Source organism: Xiphophorus hellerii, chromosome 6 (assembly GCF_003331165.1).
Source record: "Xiphophorus hellerii strain 12219 chromosome 6, Xiphophorus_hellerii-4.1, whole genome shotgun sequence".
Classification (NCBI taxonomy): Eukaryota; Metazoa; Chordata; class Actinopteri; order Cyprinodontiformes; family Poeciliidae; genus Xiphophorus; species Xiphophorus hellerii.
The window spans coordinates 4,474,377-4,499,857 of record NC_045677.1 but is presented as its reverse complement, the minus strand read 5'-3'; the positions used below and the strand labels follow the sequence as shown (position 1 = coordinate 4,499,857).

The window sequence follows — 25,481 nt, the reverse complement described above, 5'->3', positions numbered from 1 at the left end:
GTGTCTTGCTAATTGCCAATAATTTCCACCTGTTGTCTATTCCATTTGCACAACAGCAGGTGAAATTGATTGTCAATCAGTGTTGCTTCCTAAGTGGACAGTTTGATTTCACAGAAGTTTGATTTACTTGGAGTTATATTGTGTTGTTTAAGTGTTCCCTTTATTTTTTTGAGCAGTGTATTTTGGATCAGGCAACTTGCGAGGCCGCTTGGTGTTGATATGTGGGGGGCCTCGTAAACATACTACATGAAGGCGAGGGAAGATGGCGGATGTGTTGAGTGTTCTTCGTCAGTATAATATCCAGAAAAAGGAAATCGTCGCTAAAGGGGATGAGGTGATATTCGGCGAGTTCTCCTGGCCGAAAAATGTGAAGACAAACTACATAATCTGGGGGTATGTCAGCACGCTAAACGCGTTTAAACCTCTTTTCCCCCAGGCCTGTAACTCCCTCTCCGCAACGACGTAAAGCTCGCTAGCTACTTTGTGCTAAAATGCTAACACAACTCCTCCGTGGGCTCAGAACTTTTAAGCTGCTGGTTGCTTTCGCATTATATTTCAGTAACTTGCAGAAATTATATTCCGGCTTACTATTCATTTTTGGAGTAAACGCGTGGGCTTTGCACTTCTTTTGTATTCCTGTTATTTTAGGAGCGAACACACCGAACTTGTCTCAGTGAAGGGATGCTAAATTAGCGATGCCAGCTAGCTCTGACTTGTTTCATGAAGTCGCGAGGACATGCTCGCCTTTTATTGTAATATTCGCTTATTATTCTGTTTTTATAGTCTACCAAGAAAAAAGTTATCTTGCAAATATTCTGAGCATAAAGCTGTATATGTGGACTCACTAACTGTTGCTAGGAGTTAAGCAGAACTAGAACTTCATGCTTGTAGACCTGCGCAGATAATATAGAATTGGCTTAATTGTCCATGTTTTGAAACTTTGCTCCTAAAAATGGCAATGTGTTTTCTCCCTCAGTACTGGCAAGGAGGGCCAACCCAAAGAATATTATACTTTGGACTCCATTTTATTCTTGCTCAACAATGTGCATCTGCCGCATCCTTCGTATGTGCGGAGAGCTGCAGTAAGTGGAGCATTTAGCCAAAGCTGCTGGCATCTTTGGTTAGTTTCTCTCTAGCTGTGTACAGCGTCACTGTTCCTGACATGTCTGCATGTTAATTATAGACAGAGAACATCCCTGTTGTCAGACGGCCGGATCGAAAAGGATTGCTGTCCTACCTCAATGGCGAGAGTTGTAAGTAGCATGCATTAAAAAGTCACTTTCGTCCACCTACGGCCAGGATGTTCAGTTTTTGGGTTTTGATTTTTGTATAGTTGGGAAGTCCTATGCAACCCAGTCACACACAGTAATGTGTGTGAATACATGAAAAAAAATGAATGCTTAGGAGAACAAATTTACTCATGTTCACATGTAATCTGTTCCATAGTCTGTACACTCTACGTTTCCAGTTGTTGAGCTTTTCTTTAACAAACACTAACGGACTGCGTAGCTTGGAATTGCCTGCAGAATAACACGATGTCTTAATACATGCAACCTGAAATGAAAATATTAAGCTCTCAATGCACCTATTGATGTATTCTTTGTCCATGAAAACAACAATAATGAGGAGTGTGGTGCTGTTTTGTAAATGTGACTGGCCACAACAAAACCACAAACAAGTTTCCTTTGGGAGGTGGTTGGAGTTATTTACGGATTCTAAAAGTGTGGATTCTAAACCTTGTTTTCTTTCAGCTCGATGTAAATAATTTTATTTCAGGTGTTGTAGATGCAGTTAGTCAGCGCGGGGTGCACCGCTGCTCACCACCTCGTCGCTGTTAGCCCCCCAGACTGGGCAGACCTAGATCTGCGAGCCGGTGGCATGTTATGTATTGTAACAGTGTTCTAAAAATAAAAGTTCTGCAACTTTCCCAGAGAAACTGAAAAACATTCCTGCAGACATGAATTGCTCTGAACATATAAGTTGTGTTTTTTTCCCTCCGGTATCTCTAGCTTTCCTGTACAATAATCCGGTCTTAAGCCACTTATCCATTATTACTTTTAAACACAATCCTTTGGTAAGCTAACTGTATGCGTCACACTTTGACCTCATTTCATGGCAAATAGTTATTTACATGCAGTACCTTGCAGACCACTAGTTTTAGAAAGACTGATGTATAATGACCGTGATAGTCACATCGCTGAGACATGAATAATTGCTCTCTAATACATTTCAAGTATTAGGAACTTGAATTTTTCATGCTAATTTAATATTTAGCCGGAGTCTCACACCACCAGATGCCAATGACATTGCTCAAAATGATAAAGGTCACAGTGATGGAAGCACAGATGAGAGAGGGAAGAAGAAAATGAGCTTGTATTCAGCAAGTGATATCATTAAATATTGAGATATTTATATTTTGCAGCCTTAACAGTAAGTAAATTTCCCAAATATAAACATGTAACATAAAAAGAGGTAAAATCAGTGCAGGTTAATTGTCAACAAGCTGGCAGGATCTGATCTTCCTGTGCAGTTTGGGTAGTTCTGCGTAGGGCTGGGTGATGTGGCCCAAAAATAAAATCTACGGTGGCCCTGAGATGCAAATCACTTCAATAAATTCAAAAACACAACAACATTAACAAAACGGAAAGGGTATGTCCCCGTTGGAGACCTGAGAAATGGCTGATTGGACGACAGTGCTTTTGGTCTGTTGTTGATGCGCCCGTTACAGGTTTCTCATTGCCTTTCCCTCTTTAGTAAAACTACACAGTATAAAAAAGGTTAGCTAAGCTAAGAAAATAATTAGAGTAGTTAACTGGGGCAATTTAGTTACTAAGGAAATATTTCTCTGTTGTTTAGAAGTTTGTTTCACCATGGAAATGCAAAGTACTGGCCACAAAGTCAAGAAATTCAGCTCGTAAATTTACGTTATCTTTAATTCTTACCTGTGAAAGGTAAAGGCAATGGGTCCACTTTGTACTGGAAAACGGTTCAGCATAGTCTTATGGTCCTGCCGTCATAGCGGTCTGTGGCCTCTAGGTGTCTCCAAAACACACTGCGTGCCAAGAAGCAGATTTTTCCACAAAGCTCAGCGTTCTGTCGAATGTTCTCGCTTGTGTCACCAGTTTGGTGAAGAACTCTTTGATTGTCCAGTAGAGGTAAAACTTGACCTGCTGTAATGAACAACACACTCCTGTTCCTCTACAGCTACATCAACAAGCATCGACAGAAGCGCACCAATAGAAATAGGACTTCAAAGGCCAACACAAGGTATGCTTATAGCAGCTTTTTTTCTTCTTATTATTATGATGATGTGGCAGTGGCTGTGAAGGTTTCTGCTTTTAATTTGTCTGAACTTCAGTTTGAGCAGTTTTAATTGTCTGTACGTTGAATTTCTGGTGATAAAACTCTCTTTTCTCTTTTTCCTCCCCAAGTTAAAAGAGCAGCTGATGAAGTTTCTTCTGAAGCCAAGAAACCAAGGATTGAGGTAACTGAGGCAAATTGATGAGTTTCAACCACATGGGTTTATGAAAAGTAACAAATTGCTTGCAGTTTAACAAGTTCAAATGTTATAAAAAAATTAATTTAGAGCTTTTTTGTATAATGAAGTAAATTCTGTTGGCTTTAATTGGTCCTGACCTCCTCTGGTGCCGGCATATTACTTCAAAATCTGGTAAAACAAATCGTTCAATTGTAAAATATAGTCATTTTTAATAAAGAGGTTTTTTTATTTCTAAAACAGGTATTTGGATTAGCCCTTGATGAATCAAAGACACTAAACTAAAACATTTCTTGTAATAGAAAAACTGACTGTAAATTAAAACCACTAACCAGCAAACCACATCGTCAGTCTAAACCTTTTTTATTGTTTTTTTTCCCCACAATAATAATGGGAATCATTTTAATTAAAAGAATCTTCCTGCTGCTTTTGTAATGATTCTGCACTTTCTATGTCTTGCAGACAAGATCCAGGTAGCAAACTTGGTACAAAGTCATTCAAGTTACAACAAATTAATTTCACGTTTCCATCTCTGTTTTCCAACCTGTGGCGACACACAATGAAAATCTTTTCTTTATCTTGTAGCATTAAATGAAACTAAACTCCACGCGGTTGAACCCATTCCTGGTCCTGCTCAAATGTGGCATGACTTTTCTCTGTGTTCCGTTTTATTTTATTTTCCCATATGACATCAGATAAATTAATGCTAATACCAGATCCCCGTCTCAGACATCCATCTCTTTTTATTTTGTTCTTTTCTTATGTCAGAGTTTCCTGCACATTTATTAATAGTTTGTTGCGTTTCCTGCTTTGAAAAATAACTATCCGCAATCATAATTACACCCCATTGAAACAGGAAGTCATATTGATGCAAATTAAATGTTACTAGACACTTTAAATGATTTATTTTTTTAATGGCTCTTTTTATCAATTCAGGGTGTCAATACAAATCACAGCTGTGATTTCATTTGAAGGAAAAATTTATTTTTCCACTATACCTGAAAATAATAATAAAATATAGTTGTCTGTGTTTCTGTATTAAAAGATGTAAATATTCTTAAGGTTTTATTTTCTTTTTAAAATTGAACAATACCTTGTGTATAGCTACATTTCTCATCTGGAAAAGGCAGTTTATTTATCTTTACGGCAGCCTGTTTTATATTCAAAGGTTGAGATTTAATGTCTTAAGTGTGTTCCAGTGCTCTAGTACAGTATTTGAGGCTTCGTTCATCCATAGTTTGTCTATTTTTCATGATATCATCATGTTTGTTTACATACAGGCTAAACAAACAACAAAATATTCATATTTTCTTCAAAACATAAAGTAAGAACCTAAAAAGAGCTGTATTAATTTAATATAAGGTGCATCAGCAAGAAAAGTAAGCCATGTTTTTAATTTAGAAGCATGATTTATTGCGTTATTGTCTTTTGTAGCATCTTAAGAGATCAGGCATTTAGATGTTTGTACACCTCCGGTTTTTGATAAAATACTTATTTTAATTGTTTTCCTATTCAGAAAAATGAAATGAAGCAAATAGTAATCCTTATTGTTGACCTTCAGGATGCAGAACGAGTGCGTCTGGACAAGGAGCGCCTGGCCGCCCGTCTGGAGGGCCACAAAGAGGGCATCGTGCAGACGGACCAGATCAGGTACAAAATCAAGATTTCTCTGTCAAAACCTATTATAGGGCTATAATAAACTCAAAAAAAGTCACATTATTTAGAATGCTACCTTCCAGAAAACCTGACATTTTATTTTATTTATTTTTTCTCCCCACTCTTCATCCAGATCTCTGTCCGAAGCCATGTCTGTGGAGAAAATCGCCGCCATCAAAGCCAAGATCATGGCCAAGAAACGCTCGACCATCAAAACGGACCTGGACGACGACATCACGCTGAAGCAGAGGAGCTTCGTGGACGCAGAGGTGGACGTCACCAGGGACATCGTCAGCCGAGAGCGGGTCTGGAGGACCAGGACCACCATCCTCCAGAGCACCGGGAAGGTCAGAACCACGACCTGCCCGACAAATCCCAACCGCACTCACCTGCAACATGACCGCTAGCTTGGGTTTTATAAAGGATTCAGCTGATAAGTATGAACTTTCTCTTCCTGTCGGCTCACTGTTTCAACTCATTATGTCTTCTAGTTCCTCGGGAGAATAATAAAAGTGACAGACATTCCTCTTGAGTTAAGGAGACTTACTGAACGATAAGCATTCAAAGCAAAGAGACGAAGCAGAACTGTTTGTTCTGCTGCATCAGTATTATGTAATATCCACACAGGGAAGTTGACGGCAGCTTCACATATGCTGCAGCGATAAATGGCCGATTCCGCCCACGCTGACAGAGCCACGCTGAGAGGAACTGTACAAGCTCAGGAAAAAAAGTCCAAAACACCTCCGTTTTAACCACTAGGTGGCGGCAAAAACTGAAGTCTCAGCTTTAACTTGACAGGCTTATCTTGAAGTTTAATAAACATTCTTGTTAAAACTGTGTTAAAGCATTTTAAAGTGTTTTAAATGAACTGGAGCATATTGTAGCATCTGTAAACATGCAGGTTATTTTTAGTTGAATTTCTCAGTTGGCTCCTGCATAGAAATCTGACCTTTGGTTTAATGGCATTTTCCAAGTTGTTTTTAGCTCTTTTAAACAATAAAACTCAGAATTTCTTGAAGAATAAATGTTTTTTTTTTTTTTTTTTACACATTTTCGAGTATGGATTACAAATCCCTTATTAAAACTGAACTTCTTTCCCTAGTCATTGATAATTTAAGTCTTTTATGTAGCAACACTAAAACCACAAATACACACTTTAATAAACTGTAACTTCAGATTCTTAAAAAAAATTATTTATATCCTAGTGAAACATGGGTTTATAAACTGGCCCTTTTATTTACACTCTGAACTTGTATACCTCTAGCAATAACAAATGTTCAGTTCTTTACTTGCTGATGTGTTTTTTTAATGTTTAGCTCTTGAATATTTGTCATTTTGTGTGATTACATGTTCATTTACAGTCATGTTAAATTAGTGTGTGTGTTATTTTATTTTTTATTAAAGAACTTCTCGAAGAACATCTTTGCCATCCTTCAGTCGGTGAAAGCCAGAGAGGAAGGACGAGCACCAGAGCAGAGACCAGCACAGAACACTACCCAAGTGGTAAACATGTCTTTATCTCATGATGAAAGCAGTACAAAGCTCCCTAGTTGTAAAGGTTCATTGAAACTTCATGAGAATTCAGTCCGAATAAATTAAAATGGCTGCATGCAGAAGTGAATGTGCGGTTTCTGTTGGTGCAGGACCCGTCCTTGAGGAACAAGCAGCCCGTCCCGGCCGCCTACAACAGATACGATCAGGAGCGATTCAAAGGAAAAGAAGGTGACTTTGCTTCATGGTTCTAATTCTATAAAATCAGTCTTTTTTTCTTTTTTTTTAGACCGAGGAGAGTATTTCTTTAGAAAAGCCAAATGTCATTTGCAGTACAAAATAGAAAAATGTCGGCCAATTCTGCCTCAGCTACTGGAGTCCTATTTACTTCCATTACACCATTAGTAAATCATTGTCAAAGCAGCTAATGAAGTTTCCCAAGGCAGGTACAGATTGAGTCATTATCCCATGTTGTGTCTTGTTTGTATGCACAAGGTCTATATTAGGCCTGTTGTAAATTATTTCAGTAATCGAGTATTCTGTCGATTAGTCTGACAATCGGGTAATTAAATAAAAAAAATTGATAAAGTAAAATATTGGTAAATACTGCCAGTATTAATATCAGATATCAACATCGGCCCAAATTGTCATATTTGTGCATCCCCAACAATTACTTTTCTGTACTTTAGAAAATTAACCTGTAACAATGATTGCTCACTTTTTAAGTTAACCTGGACAAAAGTTATGCAAAATCCTGAAATTATATTCAATTTAATAATAAAGCAGCAAGCTTACAAAACAATTCTAAAAATGTCTACACTCCAGTTTTTAGTTTATGTATTCTTCTGTTTTATATAGATAAACTCTCACTTATAAAAAAAAAATCAGGCTGTACTTGCTTTGCCTGGTGGGGGCGCAAGTGCAGCCTGGAGGCTGTCAGGCTTATAATTCACCGAAACCTGCTTTAGAAAAACGAGCATAAATCAGTATTTGTTAGTTTCTTACATTGTGTGTTCATAACCTGCAGCTCATCACCTTTTCTTACTTTGTAGAAACGGAGGGTTTCAAAATCGACACCATGGGCACCTACCACGGCATGACCCTGAAGTCAGTGACGGTAAGGCCAGCTTCTGGACCCGGTCACGAAGCTGGGTCCAGAAGTAGAGGGTTTTCCACCTGAAGGGTTCCAGTGCTGAAACTGGGCTGGTGATTGAGGCAGGAGAGCCTTGAGTGTCACACAACACATTGTTACATGAAATGGGAAATGTTTAACTTTATTGAACTTCATTAGTGCTGCAAACAAAAGCCCTTATACCACCAGCCTAATATTTAACCAACAGGTATCTGATTTATTCATGGCATTGCTCTAAGAAGAGATTAAACTGAGTTAGAGCTGGATTTATTACTATCATCTAATGAAGTCAAACCTTTAAATGTTAAATTTTTCCACTTAGGACTAGAACAGAATACTTTTATGTAATTTTATCAACATGAACTGCAGATTTATTTTAATGCAGGAAAAAAAGGAAGAGGAATCTTTTGGAGTCAGGATATTACAGCCTGGACTTTGTAACAACACTGGTTCTGCTGCATTATTGGCAGAAAAAAACACACCTTTAACTTTCAGGTCTAAATTGGTCCATCTCATATATGTGTGAACCAGAATATTGTTTTTGACTTTGATTACAATTTAAGACCTAAACATCAATGTGAAGTAATATGTTTACTTATACTTGTAAACATAGTAAACCATACTTTTTTCTCTTTTTTTTCCATTTGGGAGGCGGAGGCAAATTTCTAAAATATTTGGTGCATATTTTTCCACATTATTTATATTTAACGTGTTGGTTTTACTTTTAACTGGTTCATCTAACCCTTCAATCAGTTTGGCTGAAATAACATCAGTTTATTGGTGTCAGAGTGATATGCTGCACTAGCACCTGCTTAGCACTGGAAACAGTATGACTAAAAAAAAATACTGTGTTGCTAAGCAAAGCCTCTCTATAATGATTCCTGCTGGTCTTGTCATTTTGTATTTTCTGTGACATCTTTCACTATTCTGGAACTGGATGATAATACAGCCAGATAGCTGAGCTGAGATTGGTTAGTTTCAGTCTCACCTTCCACTACCTGCTCACCATTTTTTTCCCCCCCTAAAGCTGTGGTTGTTGTGTTGGAAATGTTTATTTATTTCAGATTATCAAACTCGACAGCAGATTTAACATTGTACAGAGACGTTTCATCTGCACGCCTGTTCATTTCACCCTTTATTTTTCATGACAGCACCGTGTACATGGACGTTCTGCTGGGAATCACTCCGGTAGAAACAGCATTAGCTGAAAAATGGCAACAATTTCACAGGATTTTATCACTTTTTACACGTTTTGTTTGTCTTATCTCAAAATAAGTAAGGTTTGTTCAACAGTGATGGTGATCATTGGTGTATTGAGCAGTAGGGTTTAAATGGACCCGACAGTCGCTGCGCTTCCATTACAAATATTGGCAAAACTCTGTCAATATTCCGCCTGTGTTGAAAAAACACAATTTTGCAAAACGCAATTGTGGCTTTTCTATCAAACACAATTAAAATCACACATAAATAAGTTTGTTCACACGGTAAGCCATTAAACATGCGGCGCCATCATCCTCCTACCACTTCTTGTCATCTTAGTTGCTTGAACCCAGTAGCATCTGGTTGTCAATCATGCGATTTGTGTGACGCGAAAGTATTTCTGTTGGAGTTTTGTGAAATAAACCAATTTCAGCATAGTTAAAACAAAACACTTCATCCTAATGCCAAAACTTACCAAAAAAATTTTTTTTTTGGCAAAAGTGTTGTGTTTTCATTAAGCAAATTTATGTACAAAATGTCAAATTGCGCAGTTATATGGTCAAAGATAACAGCTACTGTTTCAGTAAATGCGCCTGCTTGTCCCGGAGTCTGGAGTGGGCCCTGCTCGACCTCTCCTTGAGCGTGCCGATGCAGGCATTGTGCTTGTTGCTCTGAAGGTGATGCCAGTACTTGAGCAGCTCATTGGGATGGAAACCATGCGACGTTATCAGGTGGCTGTACTTGCAGCTGGAGTACGACACCCTCCAGTGGTTGAACAGGAAGCCGTTGGGCGGAGGCGTGGGCTCGATCTGCAGCTCGGCCAGGCAGATTCCCACGTACACATCCTCCAGGTGCAGTAGGCGGATGCTCAACGATGTCCGGTAGATTTTCTCGGCCAGGTCCCCAGAGAAGACGTATCCTGTCCCTGAGCAGAACGTGGGGTACCGTTCACCCGGGTAGAGCTCGGGCGACATGTACCACTTGCTGTTTTTGTTCCGGTTGGGTGCAAAGCCTCTCATGTTGTTGCCCGTGAAGTAGTTCTTCTTGGGCTTCAGATCCGGCCGCAGCAGCTTGTAGACGAGGTACTCCGTGTTGACAAACATGTCGCTGTCGGTTTTCATCACGTAGCTCGCCGTCGGACAGTGCTTCGCCACCCAGTTCATTCCCATCAGAGTCTTTATCGTCAGGTTTTTATAGGAATCCAGGAAGTCCTGCTGGATGATGTCGCGATGCCTCCGGCTCTCTGCCTCCAGCATCTTCTGCTGCAGAAGTCCCAGCTCTCCATCTTTCTTCCCCAGCAGAAACAGTCGAATAAATCCCAAGGAGGGGAAAACGCTCTCATTCCCCCAAGTCTGCCGGATGGCGTTCCTCGCTTCCACCTGACGAGCTTCGGTGGCAATTAGCAGGACGAGAAACAGGGCAAGTTTGCTCTGTCTGCATTTATCCGGCTCGTTGATGACATAAGGGAAAGGTCCGTGGGTCAGAGTAGCATTAAGAGCTCCCTTTTGGCTCTGGCTGCTGTTGCCTGTCAAATTACCCTCAAAGCCAGTGTCGCTACGATGAAAAGAGACATTGATGTTGGCATTGGTTGTCAACGTTCCCTGGGGAACGATCACAAACCTCCACGCTGAGTGCGCTGCGCTGCCGTTCCATTTGCTTCTTGCGGTTTGAAGCACCGTGCCTCCGTACACCACAGGGTAGCCCCTCCACCACGGGATCCCAGTTAGCTTGGGGAGCCGCACGTGGTGGACCAGGAACACGAGGAATCCCAGCAGAGAGAGGAGATAGAGAAGTTTGGCCGTGTGCGTACAACAGTGGCGCCGTCTCCACTGCATTGTTCTGTGTTCTTCAGCCGCTCTCTGATCACAGAAGCGAGGGGTTTGTGTCTGGTTTAAAGGTTGTTCACTCTGCAGTATTTATTTGCATCTGTGCCCACACCAAGAGATAACCTAGGAAATAAGAGAATGATTATATGAGTAGGTACAGAAAGAGAAATAATGGTTGTGTTAGATAGCTAGAAATATTTCAAAGTATAGAAGCATTGGTTTATTTTGGGTTCAACAATGCTACCACCACATTTCAGAGCCTTTTTAAGGATTCTTAGGGTAACTTCAATGTCACAACTCTAGAAAATATACAAACAAAATCATATTTTGTTCTGCTACTACAAAAGAAAGCTCTACTCAGAAGTATCTAAAGTATATTTAAAAATTGCAAAAGGGAAGAAATGAAAAAAAAAAATCTCCAAATTCACTGTCACTCTTAAGGTGCATTCACACCAGTCCTAGTTAATCCGCTTCAAATGAACTCTAGCTTGTTTGCCTTCAAAGTCCAGTTCATTTGGAGAGGTCTGAATGGGTGATCGAACTCTGATCCACCTACAAACCTAGTTTGGTTGAAGCAAACTCTGGTGCTCTTTGAATGCATATGTGAACACCGAGCAGACCGGAGACCGCTCCAAAAGCAGGAAGCAGACTATAGCGCAAGGCTTGCTGGGTAAGTACAAACAAAGCAAACGTGCAAGCTTAGCGCTAGCAGGAGAAATAGCTAGCGCTTTTGTCTTTGGTCTTTTGATAAAGAAAAATCCTACAGCCGCTAAAATCTGACAACAACTTTTGTTATACGGAAGTGTAAATTTATTAAGGTTTGGTCTAAACTACTACTTTTAGTAGTTGGATAAGACCGCTTTGAAGCTTCCTGCGTTTGAAACTAAGCAGTCAAATCCCATGCCAGAGCTGAAAATCACCAACTCAAGAGGATAAAATCATCTTTAAAAGGTAAGTTCTTAGCTCCCCTATATGATTAGACCACAATCATTCATGTTCACATTGGACTCTGAACATTTATTAAACCTGTTCTCCCCAGCAAGCATCAATGATACAACAGGAGTAAATGTTAAAGACTAGTGTTTTAGTAAGACATGAAGTACTAATTTGCTTGTAAGGAAATGTGAAGCAATATGCTTTTGGAGAACAAATTTGGTTCATCATATCATACAAAACACAGAAATCTAAGAAGCTGTTTGTGTGTGTAAAGATGAACTGGAATTGTTGTTAAGTGAGCTGCTTTCTTTAAACACTTCGGTCTATTTTAGCTGGACTAAATATATAAGCCACATTGTTCCAGCCGAGAGCCACTGTCAGCTGCTCCATGAGTCTAAGTGGTTATTTGGAGGCTTTTCTAACAGGGTTTACAGTTATCAGAATATCATCAAAGCTTTAATTGTTGGACGCATTTTCTTTTTGCTGCAGAAGCAACTATAGTCACACATGATTTGTAATATCGGGGGACCACTCTCTGCTTTTGCTGAGGTTTGAACCCGCCCGTCTCCATGCTGTTGAAATCAAGGTTGTATTTGTTTTGGTGAATGTTTGGAGCACTAATTTTAGAGCAGCCCAGAGGAGCGCGCGGTCATCGCTTCATGAGTCACCCTTAACTGTTCTTACTCATCCCAGCTCAGCTCAGTTTTCTGTTCAGGCACCGAAGTTGTTGATCTGCTCGTGAACACCTCTCACTCTTCACTGATGGAGAGACGATTGGATTTGTACAGTAGCCAAGTGTTCAGAAACACTTTCCTAATGAAGATGATTGAGGATGTTAAGGAATCCGGTTCTTGATCTATGTCACTTAAGGAGTTTTGGGTAGAACAGTTTTTCCAAATATTGTTTTTTATCTCAATTGCACAATGTTATTTTTTTTTTGTATACAATTTTGGCTTAACCCTCCTGTTATGTTCCGGGTCAAATTGACCCGTTTTAAAATTTACAAATTAAAAAAAAATAAATAGAAGCATTTTTTTTGCATGAAACGTTTTCTATTTGTCTTAATAGGTGCACTCTAGACATAAGTTGAAAATTTATTCATTTTACACATTTGTACCAAACCCTAGGTCTACTTTTTACATCGATACTGTTCGGGTCAATTTGACCCGGCAGTCAGGTTAAAGTGCAAAAAAAGATTTTATAATGTCCAATTCTATATGTTTCCTTGCAGTTATGAACCATATTTCACCACACACACACTCACACACACCCACACGCAACCACACACACACAAGCCCACTTTCTCACTATTCTCTTTACTTCACTAGGAAACTGCGAGAAAGCAGGTGTTCACACAACCTTTGACGGGAATCTTTTCTGTTCCTGTGGACAAACTCCACCCACACTGAGTGGACACTCAGCAGAAGTGGAGAAAAACATAAATACTCTCTGCATGACTCATTTATCTTGATTTTAATCAGCGGGTCAATTTGACCCAGAACAGTATGTGTGTCTCAAGTTCAATTATAAAGATCACCCTTTGGTAAAAAAAAAAAAAAGTATAATATAAAATAATTTACCAAAGGTCAACTTCAAGGAAATTATTGTTTTTTTGTGTCTAGGTTTTTTTCATTGGACATTAAAAATCTAAATTCCATTTTTTATGTCCAAATGAGTAAATGAGCAGGTTGTCGTCATTGATCCTTAATTTCTGAGAAATAATAAAACATCATTGCACAAATATTGATTGAAATGGTTAGTATTGGAGTTAATAATCAGATACAAAAATGTTTTGGAGGAATTTTTTGGTTTCTGACACTATTGCATGATTAAACACTCCCTGGGTCAAATTGACCCATGAACATTTTTGCTGTACCCTAGAAACGAACATAACAGGAGGGTTAAAAACTGCTCTGCTCTGAGAGTTTGGCTTAAAAACTGTATTGTCAATTTTACAATTAGCCGATTACTGCCTATTATTCACAATTATTTTAATAATAATTGATCATCACAAATTAATCAAATTAAATTATTGATGAATGTTCACAGACATAACTTTGAATGCTGTGAATTAACGACTGTTGTTGTAACAGAAGAAGTTGCAGTCGGCCATCTTGAAGAACAAATGAGTCTAACAATGCAGGAATATTGCAGAAGTGAAGGACTAAAAACAGGTGTAATCTGAAATGTAATGGATGGAATATTCCTTCACAAGATGCTGAATATCAATTGAATTTCACACATTGTTATGGAGAAGTACTTGGTGTCGTCAGTGACGCACACAAGCGGTTTACATCTAGCCGGGTATGGAAGGTGTCAGTGGGCAACTTAAAGGAAAATGACACTGTCATTGGACAAGATGATACTTTTGTTTAGGTAAAGCTACCAGCCACCTGCTTATAGTCGAGAACCTACAATTCTACACTAAGCGTAGAAAGACAGTTGTCATATTATTTACATTTTTGTAATAAAAGTATGTTCACTGGCTGAGCCATATTTTCTAACAGTTTGTTACAAAAGTCCAGATCAGATTCAGATCTATCAAAAGGCTTACTATTTTTGATGTGGCCCAAACACTGACCTGGAAATGCTAAGGAAATAATAAATCACTTCTCCTTTAAGAAAACACCACAGAGTAACAGAGACCGACCCGATACGCAGAAATACGTCGATGATTTATTGTTAAATCACTCAACTCCTCCAGTTCCCTGGCCCCCTTGTGACACATTTGCGGTCATAATCAGTAAATGATTGTTTATCTTCATCTTTTATTCTTATTTTCACCTTTTCACACTTAAATTTAGCTTAAAGAAACAAAAACCCATATCCTCATTCTAATAGTTTTCTTTTTGTTCTCCATGTTCTCTAGAGCGGTGGACATAAAGTTAACCGGTGTACTTTTGCAAAGACTCCTCTAGTTTGGAAAGAGAAATGGGAATTTGGTCCAAAACCCTGATCATGGCATAACCAAGAACTTTTCCAAACAAAGAAAAAAAAAAGAGATGAATTTACGGTTCTTTCTAGCACATTTAATACAGATGATAGCAAATCCATCACTTGTAAAAGAAATTAGGCATGGAGATCTTCCAGTAAAATCCCGTTAGCTTACCAGAACTTTAATCTTAGTCCGATGGAGAGAAGTGCGTTGTTCAGAAAGCTAAAACCCATAGGATGATTTCCTTATCTGCAGATCGCTTTGATCATTCCCTAAAAGACTGACTATATGTGTATCATCTCCACCAGCAGCAGCAGCCTGAAGCTGAGTGAGCTCTGACTTCTCATGTTTACTCATGTTAACAGAAGTAAACAGTTCTCTACTGAAGGGTTTCACCAGGACAGTGGGTTGTGAGAACTGAAGAGTTTCATCTCATCTGCCTGAATCAAAACAGAGAAACATAAATGTTTCCCTCTTAAGTTGACACACCCTTCACATCCTGTAGGCTCCGTTAAAAGCAGGTAATTCTGTAGCGGGCCACTGCAAGGTTTGCAAATCTCACCCTGTTGGTCTTTCCTCCCTCCTTAGCCGTTGTTGAAAGACAGCCGTGCAGTGCAGGCTCGGCCGGCTCACATCCTCCCTCGTTTCCTCCAGAGCCCACGATGAACCCTCCTGTTTTCTCGCTGCAGCTCAGACCGATCGCTTTTCACCATCGTTCTATTCGGAGTGGGAAAACGACGCGTTCAGCCGGTTGCGTAGCCGTCGCTCTCCCCCCACACATCAGCTGAGCGTGCGTGAAGAGCTGGAGTGTTGCAATCTCTCCATCTGTCTTGATGCATTGTCCCCCCTCCCCAGCCCCGAGGCTGGTTTCTGACGCTGCTGCAGCTGCCTGTGGCTGGAGGAGGAAAAAGAAGAGTAGGCTGTAGGTGACGGTTAGCCGCAGCCGCGGGTCCTTTTCACCGTAATCAAGACGTGTTAATCAGAGCAGTAGTCATCGGACGGGCTTCACGTCTCCTTTCAGCTTCTCTTCCTCTTTCCATTCTCATGCTCCTCTGCACTCTTTTCCTTTGATTTACGCATGCTGTCTTCTCTCCCTGCGATCTCTTTCCAGTCCTCTTGTTTTTTTTCCCCTGCTCCTCTCTTGCCTTCCCTGATTCGGCAGCCTCTCACGCTCTGTTTTCTGGCTGCAAACAGCGGGGGAGGATGAGGACGGCCAGGAGGAGCGCGAGGCAGTGCTGTCAGTTGTGCGTTTGTTCTGAGAGGCAGCTCCAGGCTTGGTGGCATTACGCTCTCCCAGCACGTCACGGCGTCTCTGCTGCTGTTGCTGGCTGCTCTGTTAAAGAGGGGAGGCGGGGGGATGGGGGGCTGGGCTACTGACCTATTTGTATTCACACCCACTCCCCAGAAAGAAGAATAAAGTATGATCTGAATGTGGCATGCTGTGAAGCAAGAGGAGAGAATTCTCTGTCGACACTTGGAACACATTAGATTTCCTAATCGGATTTAAAGATTGGGGGGGGACTTCTGGTTTAATTTTCTCACATTGGCAAAGATGGACTGAGGCCAACTGAAACCTCTTACAGTCAGCATTCAGCTACTTGTGCTAATTTATCACACTGCATGGCAATTCCAAACGCATTACTAAAATGCTGTTTCCACCACACTTGTTTGCAGTGGCGGAAAAGGTGGGCGCCGCATAAAACGGGGCGCCAAACATTGGCAGAAGAATGATTTCTTGTCTGCATTTTCTTTCTGTAAGCAGCTGTTTGTGTGTGTAAATGATTTGATCAGGAATAGAGGCACTGATTAGGTGTCATTCCACTCCTTCAGCTCCTCTCCCGACGCTCGCCCACACACACAAACAGACAACAATGATCTTATGTTTATAGTGTGTTTGCATACACGTCAAAGTACATAGTTGCGACCCTACTTGTTTGCATTCTTTGAAAGCCTGTTGCTATGTTGGCAAACGAGCAACTAATGTTTTCCAATGAAGAATGAGAAGACAAAAAGTGTAAGAAATGCAGAATTTAACACAGAATTTCTGTATTTCTTAATGCCTAATAACAGAATCAACATTTAGTTTGGAATGGACCAAGTGATCAAGCAAAAGTTATTTGAAGAAATAAGGGAATAATGGAAAAATATGATTTTACAGTGGACCACATAGTATTCTAGACTCTTAGATCAAAGTCAACAGCGAAGAGCTAAAATCTGTGATACTTAATTTCCTCTAAAAATGGTCATAGCTGCCTATTTTAATAGTTCAAACACCAAATATTACTTGATATGCAATAGCACTGCCACATAAGCCAACGTCTAGACCTCCTTATTTCTCTTATGGGGGCTACAGCCATAAGAGAAGCCATATGACTTCTCCAAAATGTAGCTAGATGGTTATCAGTCTAGTCATTGTAATACAGATTGTCATATTAAGGAACATCTGATTCAACTCTGCCACAAATCATTTAAGTCAATCCAGTTCAGGACAAGATAATAATATATTCTGATTCAAATGCATTACCATTTAAATTCCTCCAGGCAGTTGATCAAAAATGTTTCTTCCAGGTGTGTTACAGTTCACATCATACAGCACGTTACTGGTTACAGTGTCTGGTCTTTCTCCTGTATGTATATATATATATATATATATATATATAGAATGAAATCTAGAGTTTTAGCCTTAAAAAATGGCAAATCCTAACTAGACTGTGGATGAAAAATGTTGTGGGAAAGTCCTGATTCATTTAGGTCAATGCCTTTTATGTGCTTAGAGACCCCAGACAGACAGAGTGCAATGAAATAACTCGACTACATTATTTTATGACTGTCCCACATGTACATCAAGCCCTGTCATCATTCTAAAATTTAACATCGAAACATGTTGCATGTTTTTCCTCACACTCTCTCCTCCCTTTAGGGATTTCCTGTCATTGCCTTGCTGCCGTGCGTGATTTTAATCTTAGGGAGTTTTATTCCGTGGTGCCGCTGATAGAGGTTGCTTATCAACTAGCCATCAACATCTGCTGGGCAAAACAAATTCGTGCTAATCTGTTTACGTTACCGTGAAAGTGCTGAGATTGTGCCGATGTTATCCTCTTACCGTCAGCTCCGAAGCGCCGCTGCCCGGCCCGCGCAGTGGTTCACAACATTGGGATTAGTCGGACAGGAGGGCTGCTCCTCCAAGATCAGCTTCATTTGAACATTTCTAACCGCTGCGCTGGCGGAGAATCTAAACAGACGCTATGAAATATTCAGTCTGTTCGGGATTTGTCCTAATGAAACATGTCCTGAATAATTTATTGGAAGCACATTGGTGATTGCTGTAGAAGCCACAGAACAGGCTGTAGTTCAAAGTTAAACCACAGGAAGCTCGCTAGATTAAAACGTTGATTAAAGGAAATTAAATTTAGGATTGCTTGGGGAGCTTTCACGTCTGCACTGCATGCACCATTACTAGGTAGGTGAGATTAGCCACAGCACAATCTGAAATTCACTTTTTAAAAATTGGGGAAAGGAGAAGGGTGTTGAGCTTTACTGCAGGCCTTATATTGTCTAACATGCATCTAATTTGTTGTCTCTTTTTGCCTTCCTTATTGCCATATTAGCAGCGTCACACAAAGGGTGATTGACAGCTCTTAGACCCGCCCCCTGGCTCTGATCAGTTGTTCCTGATGGAAGGCGGAGGAGCTCAATTTCTTTTTTCTACAGATTATCTGCCTGGTACCACACTGTCATGGCATAGCGACAGGTTCAACATGTATGCAAAATATACATTTTTTTATAAAAGTTTCATGCTGCATCTTCAAATTAAAAGCATATTTGTAAGCATGGAAAACTATTCAGGGAAAAAAGTTATGCTCCTTTTGAGATTAACTGTAGATTTTGCCAAATTTCATTTGTATAATTTCCCTTTGGGACCAGTTAAGTATTTTTAAATTGGAAAGTATTTTTGAATTCTTGCTTTAGTTGAAGACATTAATTACTGTTCCTTCTTTTTCAATGCTTATCATCATACTGCATCTGTGGCTCTCTTTTCTCTTTTGGTTCCTGGCTCATCGGTGATGATGAGCGTTCTTTGGCTCTTACTGCTGACTCAGTTCTCCATCTCTGGTGTCGTTTTTTAATGGGTTATTTCCTGTCTGTTGCTGACCTCTTCTGAGTGGTTGCGTAGGTGCTTTGCGTTTGTTTTTTGGCGTCCTGCAGCGTACTGGACCACAACTCACAACCTCGAGACGCTCGCTGCACATCTCTTCCTCTCTCTCATTTCCTGTCTGATGACTGAAAACAAAGGCCGCTACAAACCGACTGCGTTACTTAGTGTTTGACATTTGAAAATGTTGGAAAAGCGTTTTCAACTGATTTTAAGAGAAAATGTTTTCCACACCAACATGCCTTGTGTAAAGTTGTATAATTGCCCCTTTTGTTAAGTTACAGGTGAACTATGTTCACACAAACACACCTGCTGTCAGGGTTGCCAGGTTTGCATTATTTTCACCCCCAAAACAATGCAAACCCACCGAACTCCAAAAATAATTCATGCTTAGCGCCAGATATGGTCATGTATAAATAATCTCGTGTCCCATATGTCATCGCCTGCATTCAGACTCTTCAGAATACATACATATTCCGACCAGAACCAGGTCCCACTGGGACTGCAGGGGTCTTGACTCTTCGAACACGATGTGACTTGAGTTTTTAGTGGTGATATGTTCTTTTAAATCCTGATGTTTCCCTGAGGTTTCTGTTCTTTGCAATACAATTGTATAGTGACACCTTATTCCGATCAACAGAATCAAGATTTCATAGTTAATTGGTGCAATAACGCTGCATTTTGACTATTTTTTTTTTCTTTTGTCACACAATGACATACATTTGTAAATTTTCCTTTACAAACCCTCCCGTTGCGAAAGGCAGCCCAAATTTAACAATCCACTCAAAGCTGTTTGTTTAGTTTTTTTCATGCTGAACGTGTTGAAAGTCTGGAAACGCTGCCTGTAAATAAAATCTGCAAAACTGATTCAAATGACTTACTGTAATTGAACTTTGCAGACAACACAAAGACCCTAAAAAAAAAAGAGTTTTTGAAGAGGTCTAGTCAAAGTCCCAACTTAAAACTGGTAGAGCTGCAGGAAATCTAGATTTCTCTTTCCCTGTCTAAAAACTGTATTCTTTAGAAGAAATGAGTAACTTATTGAAACTTGAGCAGTTTCTGCTCCTTTCTGAACCGTCGGTGATCTTGAAGGACAGTCCACTTCCCCTCACACCAAATTGAGCTCTTTATAACTTCTCTTTTTTTGTTTCCTCACAAAAACATTTTTGTTTACCATGTTTACCTTTGCATATGTCAGACACAAACCATGCGTTGTTCAGCTGTGTGTGACCATGGAGTTTTTATTTTCTGTTTGAAGGAAGGAGCGTCTGCCCGGAAGGCCCAGACCCCGGCGCTGCAGCCAGTACCCCGCCCAGGTCCGAATTGACTTAAAATCTTTACGTATAAACATTGTGCTTCCAGTGTACTTTTTCCAAGTATTATAAAATGACCTGTACTTCTGTAAAAGTGCACATTAAACATGGTTTGTTTCTTAAAATGCTGCTTGTTTATAGCTGATAAAGACAAGAAACTTCAACTTATTTGCTGCTCGCATTAACAGTTCTGTCAGCTCATTAGAGAGCTGTCTTGAGATAAGAACAAAGTGACCTCAGTTTGGGTTTCACCAAAAGAGAACTTGTTTGCAGACTCTATAAATAGAAATATGCTCTGTCTGGATAAAATTACGATTGGAGGGACTTTGTGTGGTCAGAAGAGTCGCGTGACCCAAGATGATCCTTAATGTTTGACATGTTTTGATTTATATTGTTTCTGAAAACAGTTTTTCTCATCTTTTTTTTTTAAGTTTCACAAGCCAGACCTCCACCAAATCAGAAGAAAGGTACACATCTGCTGCCCTTTATGTAAATTCCGATTAACGTGAGGCGTTCGCTAACCTTCTGTTCGTTTTTAACACTTTGTCTGCAGGATCTCGAACCCCCATCATCATCATCCCTGCTGCCACCACCTCCCTCATCACGATGCTCAATGCTAAGGATCTTCTGCAGGATCTGAAGTAAGATGTGGATGTAATGGGGTTTTTTTTGTTGTTGTTGTTTTTTTTTGCCTTTGCCTTTCTAGTTTAGATAAAGTGGCAGACATGTAAAAGTACCCTTTTTTTCCCCCCACTACTACCGGCACGTGTTTATTAATGATTCATTTCCCAAGTTATGTTCCGATTAGTTGTGTTTCTCTGTAGACAATGAAAAGCTCCTCCCAGAACTGGCACTAAGAGGTTTAAGCATTAAAGATGGCCGAAATCTAGAACATAGACCTGGCTGAATATAAGATTCTCACAGAATAACCTTCAGCCAAAAGTAGGGATGCACAATAGCTCGGCTTTCACACTGATTTTAGTCGATGTTGGTGGATTCTTTTTATTATCTGTCCAGTAAGTATACTTGGTCGATGTTAACAACTGGTGTTTGTTTTATTTTTATCGTATTGCTGCAAACCAAGTATTACCAACATTCAAGTCAAGTTTATTTGTATAGCAACGTGTCAGTTCCAAGTGCTTTCCACCATAAAAACTCAATAGTTATTATGAAACGAGCAATAAACAGTGCATTTTGTCAGATGCCATCATCAAGCAAATACACATCAAATATATGGATCAATATTCCAGTTACATTAATCAAAGACATTTCTAAACAGGTGGATTTTTAGACTTGATTTAAAGGAACTCAGTGTTTCGGCTGTTTTGCAGTTTTCTGGAAGTTTGATTTTGATTTTTGGTGCACAGAAGCTGAATGCTGCTTCTCCATGTTTGGTTCTGGGGATGCAGAGCAGAACCAGAAGACCTGAGAGGTCTGGAATTTTGATACAACAACAGATCTTTAATGTATTGTGGTGCTCAGCTGTTCAGGGATTTATAAACTAGCAGCTTTTTAAAGTCTACCCAAAGAAATCGCCGTTCTGTGGATAAGATTCGAACCAACTGAGTACTGACTGAGAATCCTACCCAACTCTCCAGTTACTTCAGTAATATGTCGCGGTCAACAGTCAAATGCTGCATCACCGTGGTTCTTCCACAGTCTGTAATTATGTGGATGTCATTGACCACTTTGACGAGGGCAGTCTCATCACTGTGGTGACCATGGAAACCGGTAGTGAACTGATACGGTGTATGAAATGAACTCCAGGCACCAAAGGATTAGTACTCCTAGTCGGATGGACAACCAGCATAAACTGGATTTATCCTCAAACGGAGAGACTGAATCCTTCAAATCCCTGTTTCCAGGTTCACTACATCAGAGGACAAGAAGAAGCAGGGCATCCAGCGGGACAACGAGGTTCTGCTCCAGAGGCGCAAAGACCAGATCCAGCCGGGCGGCGCCACGCTCAGCGTCACCGTTCCCTACCGCGTCATCGACCAGCCGCTGAAACTGGCTCCACAGGACTGGTGAGCTGCTGCTTTTCATTCAGTCACTCTGTGAAGAGAGCGCTGCATCAGCTCGGTTTCCGGCTGTGGAAGTAAGTCACAGTCCAGTTGTTGAACAGTCTCAGCATGGTTCTGCTTTTCTTTTTTGTTTGTTTGTTTAACACAACAGTATTTCCATCATTTACTACTTCCTTTTCCCTACACCTCAAATCATTAACGATGATGCTATAAAGAATATAGCAGAATATCCCAACAGGCCTTTTCTGAAACCCAAGTTTTAATATGGGATTAAAATCCATAGCCATCAGTATCAAGATTGTACAGTTAAAGTGGACATGAATTAAGTGAACTGGACACCAAAGTATCGGAAAAGTGGAGATAAAAGACCAGTAACCCACACATCAATGGTCGAGATTATCACTGAAAAGCTCATTTACTTGGATAATTTAATTTAGATTGTGAAAATCACAGTTAGGTCTGTCACAATAAAAAATTTTACTGGACAAATTGTTCCAAAAGTTACTGTGATAAACGACATTGTTGTTTTGAGACCATTTTCAAGTAATATCATGGTAATGGTGTAATAATGCAAAAACGCATCCTCAAAAATCAGTACATTTTAAGTCCTAATTAACTTCTAACTTGAAATACCTAAAATTCATAAACAAAGCAACAGATAAAGTGAATATTGAAATTTCTGTAAACAAAATTGTCCTTATAAATAAAAAGGGCTGATTGAGACCAAAGTACCAGCCTGAAGACCAGGTTTGATAGAAAGAGAGAAAGAAAAGAAAAACATTATGAATGATGAAATTAAAAAAAATAGGGACAGGAAATTCAGAACCAGAGGGAATAACTGTCTTAAAAAGCAACGCCTGGACCAAAACATTATGAACAAATGTACAACATTTTGATCATTATCACAAAAGTACAGCAAAACATTGCAATGAAATTCAAAGTCGCCTGCTAGCAAGTTGGTGTTTGTGTTGCAGCCGTTTAATTTGTGCAAGGAATAATAAACTGTTCCAGTTTAATTACATAATAATCCTCATATGTTCAGTAGAATCTAAACTGTAGCAAGCTGTTCATCTTCCCCTGGTGCAGATGTGCCAAAACTAAAACTTGGTGGTTGAATGTCCTCATTCTTACAGATTAGTGCAACCAGGTTGGAATGGTTCTGTTTGTAACTTGATGCTTAATCTGGTTCAAAATGTGAGCGTAGTGATGATCCCAGGAAGAGCTTTTTACAACCCTGGATGTCTAAAAGATGGGAACCAGATCAAAACTGGGCTCCACATTTACCTTGAAATCATTAAAGGGGCGGTATTTTAAAATCGACTTTTTTGAGCTTTACATCATGTTCTCTCAACTGTGCATCAGCTGAGCTCATTGTGCGAGCTACTTCTCAATGCAGTGCTGGTAAAAACCATGTTAAAGGGTTAATAGAGGAGCCAATGTTGACTCTTTCTGCTGCATGGCTATACGGTTCTGCTAAATCGTGTAATTTCACTTCCACTGAAGTTTGTGTCAAGGTGAAGGGTGAAACCAGAGGAAGCGCAAAAATACCCCACGAGTTTCCTTTTTCTCCAACACGTGACAAAACCGAAAAGCTGTGGACTTTCAGTAAACCAGTCAAGCCGCAGCGCGCCGCATGCATCTGGAACACCTTTTGGGGAAACTTCCTCCCGCTTCAGTTTGGCCGCTCTGTGTTCCTGCAGGGACCGGGTGGTGGCCGTGTTCGTGCAGGGTCCCGCCTGGCAGTTCAAGGGCTGGCCGTGGCTGCTGCCCGACGGCTCTCCGGTCGACATTTTTGCAAAAAGTGAGTGAAAGGCCTTTCTGGCTTACGAGGACTCGGTGGACGAAACGCAACATTTTCACCGCGCGCTTCCCTCTCTCCCCTGCAGTTCGGGCCTTCCATTTGAAGTACGATGAGGCGAAGACGGACCCGAACGTGCAGAAATGGGACGTGACCGTCCTGGAGCTGAGCCGCCACAAACGCCACCTCGACCGGCCCGTCTTCTTACGCTTTTGGGAAACCCTCGACAGGTGTTTACTCCTTTCCTCTTTGATTTCCGTGACCTGATGTCTCAAAGCTATAACTTACCTGTTGTTGTCTTCTCATCTCTCTTTCTTTAGATACATGGTGAAACACAAATCTCACCTCCGGTTCTGAGCTCAGATCAGTGTTTCTCTCTGAAATTCCCTCAAGTTAATTCCACAGCCTTCCAACTCGGCTCGGCCCTCGTGTTTTCCCAGCAGCCAAGCCATCCTCCACCGAGGCGGACGGAACAGCCGACGGATTTCCCCGAAAACTCCCAAAGCGTCTGGAGTTTTCCCTCTGAACATAAGAAAAGTCTTTTTAATGGGTTTTTCTGTTTCAGACCCAGTTTTTGTTTTATTTTGTTTTGTTGTTTTGTTGTTTTTTTTTCCCTTAAGTTTCCAGGTAGTTAAACAGAAAAACCAAACTACGTTTGATATAAAATTCTACAAACTGCGGAAACGGTCAAAAACAAGTTACCTAGCAACAAAAACCTGATGGAGATGTTTCGGGTTTCCTTGTTTTTGGCCGTCTTTATCAAGGAGATTGTTGCTCTCCGCTCAGAACTGTTCGGATCGGGGAAAACAACTGAAGCGACGTAGAGCTAAGATGGAGCGCAGAGACTCTGACGACCTTCTGATTTAGCGCGTTTGTGGCCATAATGTACATACATGATAAAACCAGAGAGAGCCGAAGCTCTTTGAGCAGAGACGGCTGCAGGTGAGTGATTCGGTTATCTAAGTCAGTTCCTACTTCTGTTTTTCACGCCATCAGCACCTCTACCGGTCATCTAATGACTGTCTTCTTTTTCTTCTTCGTTGGTGTTGTGCTAGATGAGAATAATTGCTTTAAGTCACCACATGAGAACGGACAATAAAGCCTTTGTGAAACGCCTAGATGGATGTTGTTGGCTGGGCTGTTCGTGGCTTTTTTTTTTTACAGCACTTTTATTTGATGACGCCAAGAAAACCAAAGTATTCCCAGAATATCTTTCATGTGCCGATCTTTCTTTCTTTTTCTTTTTTCCTTGTGTCTCACTGCTTCCCCTGTTTCTTTCCTTTTCTCTATCCTCCCTCTCGTCTTTCATTCATTGGGACCTTCCTTTTGTTTTTGTTTCCTTCATTGTCCATTCCTCTTTCCAGCCCTCTGTCCTACCTCATCCCCTCATTGTTACTTCCGTCTTCATCCCTTTTCTTCCTTGCCTTGTTTGCTTTCCTTACCCACTTGTCTATATCTCTTTCCTTTCTTGTATTTTTTTCATTCCTTTCTTCTTTTCTGTCCACCATCGTCTCATTTCCC

General features: G+C 40.3%; 2 protein-coding genes across 3 annotated transcripts; one reads left to right on the top strand and one right to left on the bottom strand.

Moving 5' to 3' along the window:
- Positions 1-222: 222 nt before the first annotated feature.
- Positions 223-25,080, top strand: cdc73 (cell division cycle 73, Paf1/RNA polymerase II complex component, homolog (S. cerevisiae)). Its single transcript, XM_032565427.1, has 17 exons — positions 223-393; positions 977-1,082; positions 1,184-1,253; positions 3,205-3,267; positions 3,432-3,484; positions 5,058-5,146; positions 5,286-5,499; positions 6,557-6,655; positions 6,796-6,874; positions 7,696-7,760; positions 20,084-20,141; positions 20,570-20,605; positions 20,692-20,779; positions 22,004-22,165; positions 23,863-23,963; positions 24,049-24,190; positions 24,281-25,080. The coding sequence occupies exons 1-17, from the start codon at positions 263-265 to the stop codon at positions 24,315-24,317; spliced, it is 1,593 nt and encodes a 530-aa protein (XP_032421318.1). The 5' UTR covers positions 223-262; the 3' UTR covers positions 24,318-25,080.
- LOC116721595 (beta-1,3-galactosyltransferase 2) lies at positions 7,902-16,021 on the bottom strand. 2 transcript variants are annotated; one of them, XM_032565451.1, is made up of 3 exons: positions 15,235-16,021; positions 14,847-15,112; positions 7,902-10,924 (listed from the first exon to the last, which is right to left on the bottom strand). In XM_032565451.1, the coding sequence occupies exon 3, from the start codon at positions 10,808-10,810 to the stop codon at positions 9,548-9,550; it is 1,263 nt and encodes a 420-aa protein (XP_032421342.1). In that variant the 5' UTR covers positions 10,811-10,924; positions 14,847-15,112; positions 15,235-16,021; the 3' UTR covers positions 7,902-9,547. The 2 variants fall into 2 exon arrangements, with proteins under 2 accessions (XP_032421342.1, XP_032421341.1); XM_032565450.1 differs by lacking the exon at positions 14,847-15,112 and having other exon boundaries at positions 15,235-16,020.
- Positions 25,081-25,481: the final 401 nt, after the last annotated feature.